Here is a 17,304-nt window from a genome sequence, read left to right as displayed (position 1 = left end):
GCGCAATAACTGTTAACAACACAGTCACATGACTTCTAACCAGCTGATGGCTTTTTTGCAATAGAATATCATGAATAACACGACATCGCTTACAAAGCTGTTATTCTCCAAGTAATAACAACGGTGCAATACCTATTCTTTAATATTTTAGCTATTTGCGTGCTGTCTCGTTATTTAATCGCCGTCCAGACGTAATTGAAGTACATACGACCGTTTGCAGCCAAAGGACAAGATGTCAGGAAAAGAGAGAATCGACGTCTTCCCCTCTAGAATGTAAGTAGCAAGTCTAGGTAGCTTGTTATTTTAGCTAGCATAGTTTGACATTTCTAGCAAGCTAGTCCACTCAATCTAGGGTAGAAAGTTTATGCCCCCCCTCCCCAATTAATATAAATGTACATAACCGTTTAGTTGTGTTAGGTTGAGCCAAATTGAAATGAAGGAAATTACAGATCAGTAAGCTCAGCTCGTTAGACAAGCGCAGTCAATTGTGAGCCCTTTTAAAATAAATGATGAGAACTCAACCTTTGCCTTTTTTTTCAACAATTTGCAATGGCATTAGTTATTATTTCGAGTCAATAGTTGTATTTCGTTGCCATTTCATGATGAACATCTAAAAGAGGAAATGGACTGTCACTGTCATGTGATGACTGTCCATAATTTCCAAAAACCTCTGGGAGATTTTTATGTGCCCTAACTTTACTCACACAGTCTATGGCATAGATTACGCCATGTCTAACTACTTACTATGTTAATTTGTCTTGAACATCATAATGATGGGTCAATAACAGGCACTTTGATATTGTGGTGACCTGCAGAAAACGGCATAAAAGCACCAATACCTTTCAACATGATTGAAATCTGAATGGCCATGCATGTTTATGATGGAAGTCCTCTCTGACACCTGATGACTTGTCTGTGAAGGGCCCAGACCATCATGAAGGCCCGTCTGAAGGGGGCCCAGACTGGTAGAAACCTACTGAAGAAGAAGGCTGATGCCCTCTCCATGCGCTTCCGTCAAATCCTCCGCAAGATCATCGAGGTAATTCAAGGAGGTTTAAAACCATAGAAACAAGAATGACTAGAATGGAAAAAGCCCCTCAGACCATGGACATTTGACAGTACGCTCATGCGGCCCACCCATCACAGACCATCGATTTTTGAATGGGAATATCTGTTCTAGTAGTTCTGTTTCTATGATTTACACATTGTCTAATTCTCTGTTTCTTATCTGATTTTAATATTATTGTATTATTACTTGTAACCCGTGTGGCTCAGTTGGTAGAGCATGGTGTTGCAACGCCAGGGTTGTGGGTTCGATTCCCACGGGGGACCAGTACGGAGAATTTTTTTGTATGAAATGTATGCATTCACTACTGAAAGTTGCTCTGGATAAGAGCGTCTGCTAAATGACTAAAATATAAAATGTTGTATAAAATCCTGTCATCGGGGCATATTACATTGACTCCTGTCCTTTTGTTTCCTCTCCCGATTTCTAGACAAAGACATTGATGGGTGAAGTGATGAGGGAGGCGGCCTTCTCTTTGGCTGAGGCGAAATTCGCTGCTGGCGACTTCAGGTGAGAGGATGGGCCTCATCATGAGCCATTTGAGGCCTTTATTTAGGTATTTGAGGCCTTTATTTAGGTGTTTGAGCCATTTGAGGCCTTTATTTAGGTGTTTGAGCCATTTGAGGCCTTTATTTAGGTGTTTGTCTGATGTCAATATTTTGCTAATGTTTTGTCAATATTCTCATAACATTATCATGTTCCCACAGCACCACTGTCATCCAGAATGTGAACAAGGCCCAGGTGAAGGTTCGGGCTAAGAAGGATAACGTGGCAGGTCAACTCCTTTGGACTTCTCTGTATCTTTTTAGAACAACCGCATGTCTCTCCTAAATGTCTCACCTGTGTGATTCTCCTTTTCCTCACAGGTGTCACTCTACCTGTGTTTGAGCACTACCAAGAAGGAGGGGACAGTAAGTAGTGTTCTTATCTGGTCATGCAGGGTTGAGGTCAATTCCAATTTAGTTTGAAATTCCAAATCAATTCTTGAATTCAGTCATGAAGTGAAGAATTTACATTGAATTCAATTAGAATTTCAACAATGTTCAAGTTATGGAATTGGATTTAGGCTGTTTGGACGGTTTGAATTGGAATTGAATTGGAATGATAAAAACGGTTAATAATTCAAATTAAATATTTCTACTTCGCCCAGTTAATGAAATGACTGCAGGATTTGTTTGAAGGCATTAACTTGTATTTCTATATTTCCAGTATAGCTATACTGTCTGAACAGTGACATGATCAGCCTTAAAGCCTGAGGGCAATTGAATTCAAATTGGAATTTATGGAATTGTTGAGGATAATATAGCCAAGAATTAAATTCCCAACATTGGAATTGAGAGGAATTGAATTATCTCTGAATCAGTGTTGGGTAGTAGTAAACTACATGTAGTTCAACTAGTAATTTAACTACATATTGCAGTAGCTTGGTGGTATTCAAATCTACAGTGCCTTCAGAAAGTATTCATGCCCCTTGACTTATTCCACATTTTGTTGTTACAGCCTGAAATAAAAATGGATTAAATATATTTTTTCTCTCACCCATCTACACAAAACACCCCATAATGACAAACTGAAAACATGTTTTTAGAAATGTTTGGCAAATTAAATACAGAAATATAATTTACATAAGTATTAACACGCGAGTCAATACTTTCTAGTAGCCCCTACAGCTTTGAGTTGTCTTGGGTAGGTCTGTTATCATTTTTGCACATCTGTATTTGGGGATTTTCTCCCATTCTTCCTTGCAGATTTTCTCAAGCTCTGTTAAGTTAGATGGAGAGCAGCGGTGAACAGCAATCTTCAAGTCATTCCACAGATTTTCAATGGGATTCAAGTCTGGGCCACTCAAGGACTTTCACAGTCTTGAAGCCATTCCAGTGTTGCTTTGGCTGTATGCTTGGGGTCATTTGTACTCTGAAGCAGGTTCTCATCAAGGACTTGCCTGAATTTGACTCCATTTATTTTTCCCTCTATCCTTATCAGTCTCCCAGTCCCTGCTGCTGAAAAACATCCCCATGGCATGATGCTGCCTCCCATCCTGTAGTGATGGTGTTAGATGGATGATGAGCTATGCCTGTTTTTCCCAGAAATAGTGCTTTGCATTCAGGCCAACCCGGACGACGCTGTGACAGAGCCTGGGCTCGAACCCAGAGTCTCTGGTGGCACAGCTAGCACTGCAATGCAGTGCCTTAGACCACTGCGCCACCCGGGAGGCCCCTAAAATTGATACATTATTTTTTTTCCCCTCATCAATCTGCACACAATACCCCATAATGGGGCGAAACAGCTTTTTAGGATTTTTGCAAACATATAAAAAAACTTTATTTACAGAAGTATTCAGACCTTTTACTATGAGACTCGAAATTGAGCTCCGGTGCATCCTATTTCCATTGATCATCCTTGAGATGTTTCTACAACTTGATTGGAGTCAACCTGTGGTAAATTCAATTGATTGTACATGATTTGGAAAGGCACACACCTGTCTATATAAGGTCCCACAGTTGACAGTGCATGTCAGAGCAAAAACCAAGCCATGAGGTCAAAGGAATTGCCCGTAGAGCTCAGAGACAGGGTTGTGTCGAGGCACAGATCTGGGGAAGGGTACCTGCAGCATTGAAAGTCCCCAAGAACACAGTGGCCTCCCATCATTCTTAAATGGAAGAAGTTTGGAACCACCAAGACTCTTCCTAGAGCTGGCCGTCCAGCCAAACTGAGCAATCGGATGAGAAGGGCCTTGGTCAGGGAGGTGACCAATAACCCGATGGTCACTCTGACAGAGCTCTAGAGTTCCTCTGTGGAGATGGGAGAACCTTCCAGAAGAGCAACCATCTCTGCAGCATTCTACCAATCAGGCCTTTATGGTAGCGTGGCCAGACAGAAGCCACTCCTCGGTTAAAGACACACTACAACCCGCTTGGAGTTTGCCAAAAGGCACCTAAAGACTCTCAGACAATGAGAAACAGGATTCTCTGGCATGATGTAACCAAGATTGAACTCTTTGGCCTGAATGCCAAGTGTCACATCTGGAGGAAAGCTGACACCATCCCTACGGTGAAGCATGGTCAGTTTTTCACAATTCCTGACATTTAATCCTAGTAAAAATTCCCTGTCATTGGTCAGTTAGGATCACCACTTTATTTTAAGAATGTGAAATGTCAGAATAATAGTAGAGAATTATTTATTTCAGCTTTAATTTATTTCATCACATTCCCAGTGGGTCAGAAGTCGACATACACTCAATTCGTATTTGGTAGCATTGCCTTTAAATTGTTTAACTTGGGTCAAACGTTTCGGGTAGCCTTCCACAAGCTTCCCACAATAAGTTGGGTGAATTTTGGCCCATTCCTCCTGACAGAGCTGGTGTAATTGAGTCAGGTTTGTAGGCCTCTGTGCTCGCACACGCTTTTTCAGTTCTGCCCACAAATGTTCTATGGGATTGAGGTCAGGGTTTTGTGATGGCCACTCCAATACCTTGACTTTGTTGTCCTCAAGCCATTTTGCCACAACTTTGGAAGTATGCTTGGGGTCATTGTCCATTTGGAAGACCCATTTGCGACCAAGCTTTAACTTCCTGACTGATGTCTTGAGATGTTTCTTCAATATATCCACATACTTTTCCATCCTCATGATGCCATCTATTTTGTGAAGTGGACCAGTCCCTCCTGCAGCAAAGCACCCCCACAACATGATGCTGCCACCCCTGTGCTTCACGGTTGGGATGGTGTTCTTCAGCTTGCAAGCCTCCCCCTTTTTCCTCCAAACATAATGATGGTCATTATGGCCAAACAGTTCTATTTTTGTTTCATCAGACCAGAGGACATTTCTCCAAAAAGTACGATCTTTGTCCTCATGTGCAGTTGCAAACCGTAGTCTGGCTTTTTATGGCGGTTTTGGAGCAGTGGCTTCTTCCTTGCTGAGCGGCCTTTCAGGTTATGTTGATATAGGACTCATTTTACTGTGCATATAGATACTTCTGTACCTGTTTCCTCCAGCATCTTCACAAGGTCCTTTGCTGTTGTTCTGCGATTGATTTGCACTTTTCGCACCAAAGTACGTTCATCTCTAGGAGAAAGAACCCGTCTCCTTCCTGAGCGGTATGACGGCTGCGTGGTCCCATAGTGTTTATTCTTGTGTGCTATTGTTTGTACAGATGAACGTGGTACCTTCAGGCATTTGACAATTGCTCCCAAGGATGAACCGGACTTGTGGACGTCTAAACATTTTCTTCTGAGGTCTTGGCTGATTTTATTTTGATTTTCCCATGATGTCAAGCAAAGAGGCACTGAGTTTGAAGGTAGGCCTTGAAATACATCCACAGGTACATCTCCATTTGACTCAAATGATGTCAATTAGCCTATCAGAAGCTTCTAAAGCCATGATGGAATTTTCTGGAATTTTCCAAGCTCTTTAAAGGCACAGTCAACTTAGTGTATGTAAACTTCTGACCCACTGGAATTGTGATACAGTGAAATAATCTGTCTGTAAACAATTGTTGTAAAAATTACTTGTGTCATGCACAAAGTAGATGTCCTAACTGACTTGCCAAAACTATAGTTTGTTAACAAGAAATTTGTGGAGTGGTTGAAAAATGAGTTTTAGTGACTCCAACCTAAGTGTATGTAAATTTCTGACTTCAACTGTATGTAAATATGATAATTAAGATTTGAGTTCTTTATCAATTTGCAAACATTTAAAAAAAATGTTTGCATTCTGCTTTATTGTGTATAGATTGAGAGATGATATAAACTATTTTAGAGTAAGGCTGTAACATAACAAAATGTGGAAAAAGTCAAGGGGTCTGAATATTTCTGAATGCACTGTATATAGACAGGTGTGTTTTCTTTCTAAATCATATCCAACAACAATTCAATTGGCCACAAGTTGTAGTGACATATCAAGGATGATCAAAGGAAATTAAATGCATCTAAACTCAGTTTGTAGCATCATAGCAGGGGTGTGTAAATGAGATATTTCTGTATTTCTTTTTTCAATACATTTGCAAAAATGTCTAGAAACATGTATTTTATGTAGATGGGTGAGATCTTGTTTTTATACATTCTGTTAACATATGACCCCAAAGTAGCCTATGACATTTCAAACGAAATTTTCAGAGTAGCTTCCCTAACACTGTTCTGAATTCAAACACCTAGAATTTGAATAGAATGAATTTGAATTTACAGGGAGAGGGAATCTAATTTAGTGTGTGGAATTAACCCCAACCCTGTTGTCCTGTATGGCTTTGGATAAAAGCGTCTGCAAATGGCATTTATTATTATTATTACCTCAAATATTGGCATGGCTGCATTTAAAGGCAAATTTAGTTTAACAACTTATAGAAAGCTATGCCCTGCTATTGAACTTGTAGTGTGTTTCTGTGTCACTGCTCACTGTATTCTTTGCTTCCCTCTATCCTCTCCTTGTTAGGTTATGAGCTGACTGGTCTGGCCAGGGGAGGAGAGCAGCTCTCCAGGCTGAAGAGGAACTATGCCAAAGCAGTGGAGCTGCTAGTGGAGTTGGCCTCCTTACAGGTAAGTCTCGCGAGACTAGTAAACCACGCGGAGCAAGTGTGACTGAACAACAAAGTCTCATGGTCTCACTGTTTTGATCTACAGACTTCCTTTGTCACGCTGGATCAGGCCATCAAGATCACCAACCGCCGTGTGAACGCCATTGAGCACGGTGAGTCTGCACCGCTTTGGCACAATAACTAAACCTGCACTCCGTATCGATAATGGCAGTCAAAAGAGATGGTTGGAAGACAGCGTGCAGAGGATAACATGTGGTTTGACCTGTCCGCAGTGATCATCCCCCGCATTGAGCGGACCCTCAGCTACATCATCACTGAGCTGGATGAGAGGGAACGAGAAGAGTTCTACAGGTAAGTTACGTCATCCCTCAGACTTCCTCATCCTCAACGCCAAGACTACACCCCCATCTGACCGGAGGATCACTGTCCACGTGTCTCGTAGAGATATCGAGTGTTCTAATTCAAATTCTATGGTGAATCCCACCTCCTCAGGCTGAAGAAAATCCAGGAGAAAAAGAAGCAGATGAGGGAGAGGACGGAGAAGGAGATTGCCGCCCGTCTGGCCAAGCTGGGCCCCATCGCTGAGCCGTCCAACATGCTGATGGAGGAAACCGACCAGGACCTGCTGTTTGAGTGACATGCCGTCACCCGTGGCTACTCCGTCACCCACATCCTATTTATTCTGTGCCTCTCCGGCCACGTTGATGTCTTCTTCTTGTGTGCGAAAGGGAAGAATTGTCTGTTTTTTTTGTGTACACGTTGGTGATGTTTTGTTGTCGTTTTCAGTATTGGAGATGTGTCCAGATTTATCACTGTATAGAACTGTCAGAACTTTGCAGCTAACAGCAATCACATCAGTTCACTAGAGTGTCAAACTTGTCGAGGATGAGTTATCTTTTGAATGCTTAAGTAGCAAATAATATATGTACATTGAGTTAAATGACATGGTTTACAAATGTGAGCTGTATTAAGCATTCCATCTGATTGGGTTAGGTAGGACATAGATGGCTAATGGCAATGCTTCCATCAGAACAGTCAGTCAATGCATGCTGTCATTCTGTACAGTTAAAACAGGGTGGTCGTTCTTCCCCCCCCCCTAAGTGTCTGTGTTGTGGATGCTAATCGCTTCCATGGTGACCACATATCAGTATTGACCATAAAAGAATGGCATTCTGTTTCTGTGCAATTTCATTCTATTTCTATGGTACTGTATTGACCCTTTACAGGAGGATGGCTAACATGTGGGTCCCGTGTGGCTCAGCTGGTAGAGCATCACTCTTGCAACGCCAGGGTTGTGTGGTCCCCCCCCCCCCCCCCCCACGGTGCCCCAATATGACAAATGTACTGTAAGTCACTCTGGATAAGAGTGTCTGCTAAATGACAATGTACTGCTGACCCCCTATAACCATCTGCAGGGGCACCCTGAGTGCAACCCCACTTAAGTCGGAACAATTCATCCAAATAAAGATGATCTGAATATTCTCCAAGTGTCACTTTGCGATTCTTATCTCAAATGAGTGTTACTGTAGGTGTTGCAGCCACGATTTGTCCCTCAGTTGCTGATGTCTGTTGACAAAGCTGTGCTGGAAACATTGAACAAAGTAATGTCTGAGAAAGCTATTACAAGGTACAACATCCTAAATGTATCTGGGGCACACACCTGTATGTGAAATGGCAGCCATTTTGCATTGAAGCACTAAATGTAACATGCTGTATTATGTGGTGCCAAGGAACGAATTCATGTAAGGAATGAATGTACATTTTATATTCGCTCTAGTTATTTTTCCAACTCAAATGTTTTAACTATGCATACCCTCATACACAATGAATATGTATGAAGTATACTCCAAAATCATACATTTACCGTATTAAATAGTATTCATGTAACTTTAATATCCACCATTTTGAAACAATTCTCATCAGGAATATTCATTATATTGAAGATGGCTTCTTTTGAGTTGTGCTTATAAAGTACCAAAGAAAATACAAGTTGGTCAGATTAAATTATGCTAAATTGATATGTTGTTTTCACACTTGATGTCCGTAGGTAGACACTAGGTACACTAGACAATGGATACTGAGGTCATCTTTACTGATGATCAATGATTCTTGAGGTCTGTTTTTGATGTAAAAGTGCAGCAACACAAGATGACGCAACATAATACTATCATTGATACACAGCAAGTACCTTTACCCATCTTTAGAATACAACGGCTTCCTCTTTGGTTCTTACTTCTAGGAGAAAGTTACATAGTTCCCCAGGCGCAAATTGGTCCTCAATTGAGACAAACAGTTCCAGTCTTGTATACCACATACAAACAAACCATACATTATTAGACTGGGTCTGAGGTAATGGTAAATCACATGTGTTTGCCATTTCATCTAAAAATAGATATTTACACATAAATAACTATTTAGAGTAGAATAAAATGAAAATATGTTTTCTACAGTTTTGGATAAATGTCTTTGCATATGCTACTGGAATCTGGAATGGTGCCGACATTGACAAAAACACAAAAAGAACATTCACAAAGACAAACACAGAAAAAAACACTTATACAATAAAAAGTCCATCCCTGCAAATGAAGTAAACTCCAATTTTCATAAGAAGGCTAGATAAAGGACAAGTTACCCTTTCTGGCAAAAATGAATGGGCCCTCTATTTTGTGTCTGCGAGGCTCCACAATGGTCTAACGGTGTTCTCAATGATCATTGTCCATCCTTCCTTTTAGGGTCGTTCCTCCAGAGCTGTGTTATGGGTCATGTTCATTAGGATACACCGTAGTCAAATGTGTTAAAACATTTTTCTATGAAAAACTAGAACAAATGGTTCTTATTGGATAAGTCCAGGTATTCCCTTCCTGTTTCAATGTGTTTTCTTCCATTTGGTGCCGAATGAACACAACCCAGGCCAAACTCTCCTTCCTGTGGCTCCCTGGAGTTGAACGCTAGGTTGACCCCTCAACCCTGACCTCTTACCCCTAGCACAGCCAGGAGGAGGGCACCCACTGGGGCTCCGTGTCCAGCTTGTTGATGAGCCGCAGGAGCTCGTGGAAGGCCGTGTCTGTCTCGCCGTTAACAATGGCTGCGTCAAACAGGTGGCCGTAGGCCTGCTCCATCTCCCGGGCCTTCTCAATCAGCTCCTTCAGCTCCTCTGGCTAGATGTAGGGACACAGTAGGGAAGGACAGTGGTTATAGATATCCTGGCTAGATGTAGAGACACGGTAGGGAAGGACAGTGGTTATAGATATCATGGCTAGATGTAGGGACACGGTAGGGAAGGACAGGGGTTATAGATATCCTGGCTAGATGTAGGGACACAGTAGGGAAGGACAGGGGTTATAGATATCATGGCTAGATGTAGGGACACAGTAGGGAAGGACAGTGGTTATAGATATCCTGGCTAGATGTAGGGACACAGTAGGGAAGGACAGGGGTTATAGATATCATGACTAGATGTAGGGACACAGTAGGGAAGGACAGTGGTTATAGATATCCTGGCTAGATGTAGGGACACAGTAGGGAAGGACAGTGGTTATAGATATCATGACTAGATGTAGGGACACAGTAGTGAAGGACAGTGGTTATAGATATCCTGGCTAGATGTAGGGACACAGTAGGGAAGGACAGTGGTTATAGATATCCTGGCTAGATGTAGGGACACAGTAGGGAAGGACAGTGGTTATAGATATCCTGGCTAGATGTAGGGACACAGTAGGGAAGGACAGTGGTTATAGATATCCTGGCTAGATGTAGGGACACAGTAGGGAAGGACAGTGGTTATAGATATCCTGGCTAGATGTAGGGACACAGTAGGGAAGGACAGTGGTTATAGATATCCTGGCTAGATGTAGGGACACAGTAGGGAAGGACAGTGGTTATAGATATCATGGCTAGATGTAGGGACACGGTAGGGAAGGACAGGGGTTATAGATATCCTGGCTAGATGTAGGGACACAGTAGGGAAGGACAGGGGTTATAGATATCATGGCTAGATGTAGGGACACAGTAGGGAAGGACAGTGGTTATAGATATCATGACTAGATGTAGGGACACAGTAGGGAAGGACAGTGGTTATAGATATCCTGGCTAGATGTAGGGACACAGTAGGGAAGGACAGTGGTTATAGATATCCTGGCTAGATGTAGGGACACAGTAGGGAAGGACAGTGGTTATAGATATCCTGGCTAGATGTAGGGACACAGTAGGGAAGGACAGTGGTTATAGATATCCTGGCTAGATGTAGGGACACAGTAGGGAAGGACAGTGGTTATAGATATCCTGGCTAGATGTAGGGACACAGTAGGGAAGGACAGTGGTTATAGATATCATGGCTAGATGTAGGGACACGGTAGGGAAGGACAGGGGTTATAGATATCCTGGCTAGATGTAGGGACACAGTAGGGAAGGACAGGGGTTATAGATATCCTGGCTAGATGTAGGGACACGGTAGGGAAGGACAGGGGTTATAGATATCATGGCTAGATGTAGGGACACGGTAGGGAAGGACAGTGGTTATAGATATCCTGGCTAGATGTAGGGACACAGTAGGGAAGGACAGTGGTTATAGATATCATGGCTAGATGTAGGGACACAGTAGGGAAGGACAGTGGTTATAGATATCATGACTAGATGTAGGGACACAGTAGGGAAGGACAGTGGTTATAGATATCCTGGCTAGATGTAGGGACACAGTAGGGAAGGACAGTGGTTATAGATATCCTGGCTAGATGTAGGGACACAGTAGGGAAGGACAGTGGTTATAGATATCCTGGCTAGATGTAGGGACACAGTAGGGAAGGACAGTGGTTATAGATATCCTGGCTAGATGTTGGGACACAGTAGGGAAGGACAGGGGTATAGATATCCTGGCTAGATGTAGGGACACAGTAGGGAAGGACAGTGGTTATAGATATCATGGCTAGATGTAGGGACACAGTAGGGAAGGACAGTGGTTATAGATATCCTGGCTAGATGTAGGGACACAGTAGGGAAGGACAGGGGTTATAGATATCATGGCTAGATGTAGGGACACGGTAGGGAAGGACAGGGGTTATAGATATCCTGGCTAGATGTAGGGACACAGTAGGGAAGGACAGTGGTTATAGATATCCTGGCTAGATGTAGGGACACAGTAGGGAAGGACAGTGGTTATAGATATCCTGGCTAGATGTAGGGACACAGTAGGGAAGGACAGTGGTTATAGATATCCTGGCTAGATGTAGGGACACGGTAGGGAAGAACAGGGGATAGAGATGTCCTTGCTAGATGCAGAGAAACACAGGAGGGAAAGACATAGGTTAGAGATATCCTGGCTAGATGAAGGTAAACACAGTAGAGAAGGACAGGAGTTACAGATATCCTGGATAGATGAAGGGAAACACAGGAGGGAAGGACAGGGGATAGAGATATCCTGGCTAGATGCAGGAAAACACAGGAGGGAAGGACAGGGGTTACATATATCCTGGCTAGATGCAGGAAAGGACATGGGTTAGAGATATCCTGGCTACATGCAGGGAAATACAGGAGGGAAGGACAGGGGTAGAGATATCCTTGCTAGATGCAAGGAATGACATGGGTTAGAGAAATCTAGATGCACGGAAATACAGGAGGGAAGGACAGGGGTTAGAGATATCCTGGCTAGATGTAGGGAGATACAGGAGGGAAGGACAGGGGTTAGATATATCCTGGCTAGATGTAGGGAGATACAGGAGGGAAGGACATGGGTTAGAGATATCCTGGCTAGATGCAGGGAAATACAGGAGGGAAGGACAGGGGTTAGAGATATCCTGGCTAGATGCAGGGAAATACAGGAGGGAAGGACAGGGGTTACAGATATCCTGGCTAGATGTAGGGAAGGACATGGGTTAGAGAAATCTAGATGCAGGGAAACACAGGCGGGAATCACATGGGTTAGAGATATCCTGGCTAGATGTAGGGAAATACAGGAGGGAAGGACAGGAGTTAGATATATTCTGGCTAGATGCAGGGAAATACAGGAGGGAAGGACAGGGGTTAGATATATTCTGGCTAGATACAGGGAAATACAGGAGGGAAGAACATGGGTTAGAGATATCCTGGCTAGATGTAGGGAAATACAGGAGGGAAGGACATGGGTTAGAGATATCCTGGCCAGATGCAGAGAAATACAGGAGGGGAGGACAGGGGTTAGAGATATCCTGGCTAGATGCAGGGAAGGACAGGGGTTAGAGAAATCTAGATGCAGGGACACACGGGAGGGAAGAACAGGGGTTACAGATATCCTGGCTAGATGCAGGGAAATACAGGAGAGAAGGACATGGGTTAGAGATATCCTGGCTAGATGCAGGGAAATACAGGAGAGAAGGACAGGGGTTACAGATATCCTGGCTAGATGCAGGGAAATACAGGAGGGAAGGACAGGGGTTACAGATATCCTGGCTAGATGCAGGGAAGGACAGGGGTTAGAGAAATCTAGATGCAGGGAAACATGGGAGGGAAGCACATGGGTTACAGATATCCTGGCTAGATGCAGGGAGATACAGGAGGGAAGGACAGGGGTTAGAGATATCCTGGCTAGATGCAGGGAAATACAGGAGGGAAGGACAGGGGTAGAGATATCCTGGCTAGATGCAGGGAGATACAGGAGGGAAGGACAGGGGTAGAGATATCCTGGCTAGATGCAGGGAGATACAGGAGGGAAGGACAGGGGTAGAGATATCCTGGCTAGATGCAGGGAGATACAGGAGGGAAGGACAGGGGTAGAGATATCCTGGCTAGATGCAGGGAGATACAGGAGGGAAGGACAGGGGTAGAGATATCCTGGCTAGATGCAGGGAAATACAGGAGGGAAGGACAGGGGTTACAGATATCCTGGCTAGATGCAGGGAAGGACAGGGATTAGAGAAATCTAGATGCAGGGAAACATGGGAGGGAAGCACATGGGTTACAGATATCCTGGCTAGATGCAGGGAGATACAGGAGGGAAGGACAGGGGTAGAGATATCCTGGCTAGATGCAGGGAGATACAGGAGGGAAGGACAGGGGTTAGGGATATCCATTCCAAAGGGAAAGGGATGATAGGGAGAGAAGTAGGCCATGTCCAGAAACAACGCCTAGCTGCTTATCTCACAAAAAAACTCTTTATCAGCATCAGCAAGTATCGGTGATAAATTCATATCCACTGTGAATGTGTTACTACATTGATCACACGTATCAAATAGATTATATATACCTGTGAGAAACGATACTCCCTTTTGTTGGTACAATGCTTAAACACTGTTATGATCAACTTCTCCTCTGCTAGTATAGTAATAGTTCTGCCTTACCATCTACCGGTCTAGGTGGAATTTTTGCCACATTGCTTGTACATTTGCAATCTTTTCTGATAGGTCGAGAGTAGGAAATACCTTTGGGTTTTTGCCATCCTTGGCCAGCAGGGTGCGCAATCGCTCCTGAGAGGGAGGCGCGATGAAGATCACATAGGGCTTGAGGTTGGAGGACCGCAGTACCCGCAGTGACTGACAGAGAACAAATGAAAACAGCAGCAGGAGAGAGGGTTAGAGAAAAGGTAGGTAATAGAGAAGAGAGTAATAGCGTGGTTAGTAAGCTTTCAAAACCTGCTTATGAAGTACCCTCCACAACGGTGGTGGAAAAAGTACCCAATTGCCATACTTGAGTAAAAGTAAAGATACTAGAAAAAAGAAAGAAAAAGTAAAGATACCTTACTAGAAAATGACTCAAGTAAAAGTGAAAGTCACCCGGTAAAATAATACTTGAGTAAAAGTCTAAAAGTATTTGGTTTTAAATATACTTAATTATCAAAAGTAAAAGTATAAATAATTTCTTATTCCTTATTTGAAGCAAACCAGATGGCACCATTACATTATTTATTTATGGACAGCCAGGGGCAAACTCCAACATTCAGACATCATTTACAAACCAAGCATTTGTGTTTATTGAGTCCACCAGATCAGAGGCGGTAGGGATGACCATGGATGTTCTCTTGATAAGTACGTGAATTGGACCATTTTCCTGTCCTGCTAAGCATTCAGAATGTAAGTACTTTTGGGTGTCAGGAAAAATGTATAGAGTAAAAATTACATTATGTCTTTAGAAATGTAGTGAAGTAAAATTAAAAGTTGTCAAAAATATAAAAAGTAAAGTACAGATACCCCAAAAAAAACACTTAAGTTGTACCTTACACCACTGCTCCACAACATATTCTCAACTAGTGGCTAACAAGAGTCCCACTTTAAACACATCATAACATAGAATAATGTAGCCTTAATAAACCCTTTATAAGGCCTGTTTAGATGCTTAAAAATGTCTTGCTCTAAAATGTGTGGCACGAGGGCTATGCCACATTTGGCAAAGCACCAGACGTAAGGACCTATCATCCTTTATGTAGAATGACTTGCTTCCACGTGATTGATGAATCCTCTACGTAGCGCTAAAGAAGTTATGTGTAGTGCTTATGAAGTTCTACGTAGCGCTAAAGAAGTAACGTGTCGTGCTTATGAAGTTCTACGTAGCGCTAAAGAAGTTACGTGTAATGCTTATGAAGTTCTACGTAGCGCTAAAGAAGTAACGTGTCGTGCTTATGAAGTTCTACGTAGCGCTAAAGAAGTTACGTGTAGTGCTTATGAAGTTCTACGTAGCGCTAAAGAAGTAACGTGTCGTGCTTATGAAGTTCTACGTAGCGCTAAAGAAGTTACGTGTAGTACTTATGAAGTTCTACGTAGCGCTAAAGAAGTTACGTGTAGTGCTTATGAAGTTCTACGTAGCGCTAAAGAAGTTACGTGTAATGCTTATGAAGTTCTACGTAGCGCTAAAGAAGTTACGTGTAATGCTTATGAAGTTCTACGTAGAGCTAAAGAAGTTCTATGTAGTGCTTATGAAGTTCTATGCAGTGCTTAAAAATCGGTATTTTCCTACCTTAGTGTGCAGGCACAGCAGACAGATCCTGCCTGAGTTGATGACCTGTCGGACCGAGTCGCTGCTGGTGCCGTACAGGTTTCTTTCGTACTCCCCGGACTCGATGAACTTCCCCGCTGCCACGTCCGTCTCAAACGCCAGCTGGTTTACAAAGTGGTACTCTCTCCCGTTCTTCTCGTGTATGCGTGGGTTTCTCGTTGTATCTGAGTGATGATTATTGCGAAATGAGAATTTGGTGTTTTAAAATGTACAGTACCAGTCAAACGTTTGGACACAGCTACTCATTCCAGCGGGGCAAGACTTGAGATGGGTCTAGGCTACACAGTTATTGTGTGATGATAAGTTAAAGTTTGATGGAGTTTGATAGCTTGGAGCATTGACAAATTACAACAGGAATTCAATCAGGTAGGGTAAACGTTACCAATACATACAGCTTAGCTTTTATCAATTTCTCATGTATTATTTCATGTTAAACTGTTTATTATGATAGACTAGACATAAACTAAATTATACAGTACCAGTCAAAATTTTGGACACACCTACTCATTCAAGGGTTTTTCTTTATTTTGACTATTTTCTACATTGTAGAACAACAGTGAAGTCATCAAAACTACGAAATAACACATATGGAATCATGTAGTAACCCAAAAAGTGTTTTATATGTTAGAATTTTCAAAGTAGCCACCCTTTGCCTTGATGACAGCTTTGCACACTCTTGGCATTCTCTCAACCAGCTTCCTGAGAAATGCTTTTCCAACAGTCTTGATAGAGTTCCCACATATGCTGAGCACTTGTTGGCTGCTTTTCCTTCACTCTGCAGTCCAACTCATCCCAAACCATCTCAATTGGGTGGAGTTCGGGTGATTGTGGAGGCCATCTCATCTAATGCAGCACTCCATCACTCTCCTTCTTGGTCAAATAGCCCTTCCACAGCCTGGAGGTTTGTGTCTAGTCTATTATAATAAACAGTTTAACATTAAATAATACATGAGAAATTGGTAAAAGCTAAGCTGTATGTATTGGTAACGTTTACCCTGCCTGATTGAATTCCTGTGGTAATTTGTCAATGCTCCAAGCTATCAAACTCCATCAAACTTTATTTAAAGTGCATTGAATATTCACAACACTTTATAGAAAATGGACACAATAAAAGATATTGAAAATCATACCTAACAAGCCACTAACTTAACATCACACAATAACTGTGTAGCCTAGACCCATCTCAAGTCTTGCCCCGCCCTCCATCCCCCAAACCCCTCCTCTCATTGGTCTACTTACGTGGCACGGCGCCGGCGAACCTGTCCGGCTCGATGGACAACAGCCTTTGCCGCAGCTCGTCCTGCCCGCTGTTAGGCGGACCAATCAGGGCGATAGGTCGCTTGCGATTGGCCGGCTGGTGGTAGAGTGCCATCTCCTCATAGGTCAGGATTTCATCGGCGTAGTAGTCTGGGCGGGACAGAGGTAGGTAGAGAGGTGGGGGTGTACTGGAGGTGAAGTGTTGTCATAGAAATGTTACTCTATCAGATAGAAATATGTTATGTCGAACAGATATACCTATCTGAAAATTCAGCTGAGGGTAAATGTTGCCGATAGAAATGTAATGGATAGAGCAGGCATGATTCCTGGGTACATGTCACACCAACACCAAGTCTGGCTCAGGAACCAGCAGGCTTATGAAGTCTTAGAATGTACATAGGGACATTGACTGAGAGAGAGGCCAAATCCCAAATCAACTCCTATGCCTATGTAGTATGTCTATGACCTATGCCCTCTCTATTTTGTGAATATCCGAGAG

The 17,304-nt window shown here is 42.9% G+C and overlaps 2 protein-coding genes across 2 annotated transcripts in view; one reads left to right on the top strand and one right to left on the bottom strand.

Annotated features, from left to right (window-relative positions):
* LOC115174611 (V-type proton ATPase subunit D) lies at positions 1-8,075 on the top strand. Its single transcript, XM_029733315.1, has 9 exons — positions 1-273; positions 922-1,039; positions 1,497-1,576; positions 1,774-1,841; positions 1,933-1,977; positions 6,491-6,594; positions 6,679-6,745; positions 6,866-6,944; positions 7,086-8,075. Exons 1-9 carry the CDS (start codon positions 233-235, stop codon positions 7,228-7,230), a joined length of 747 nt encoding a protein of 248 aa, XP_029589175.1. The 5' UTR covers positions 1-232; the 3' UTR covers positions 7,231-8,075.
* Positions 8,076-8,397: 322 nt separating this feature from the next.
* Positions 8,398-17,304, bottom strand: part of LOC115174607 (MAGUK p55 subfamily member 5-A-like) — a 29,171-nt gene continuing 20,264 nt past the window's right edge. The window contains exons 11-14 of the mRNA XM_029733304.1: positions 16,788-16,955; positions 15,510-15,712; positions 13,982-14,092; positions 8,398-9,751 (exon numbers count right to left, since the gene is read on the bottom strand). Of these exons, the coding sequence (XP_029589164.1) occupies positions 9,575-9,751; positions 13,982-14,092; positions 15,510-15,712; positions 16,788-16,955 (659 nt within the window). The 3' untranslated portion in view covers positions 8,398-9,574. The remainder of the gene's footprint in view (positions 9,752-13,981; positions 14,093-15,509; positions 15,713-16,787; positions 16,956-17,304) is intronic.

This window comes from Salmo trutta, chromosome 35 (assembly GCF_901001165.1).
Source record: "Salmo trutta chromosome 35, fSalTru1.1, whole genome shotgun sequence".
Classification (NCBI taxonomy): Eukaryota; Metazoa; Chordata; class Actinopteri; order Salmoniformes; family Salmonidae; genus Salmo; species Salmo trutta.
Note: the sequence above shows the minus strand (reverse complement) of the source record. Positions and strands in the feature narration are given on the sequence as shown.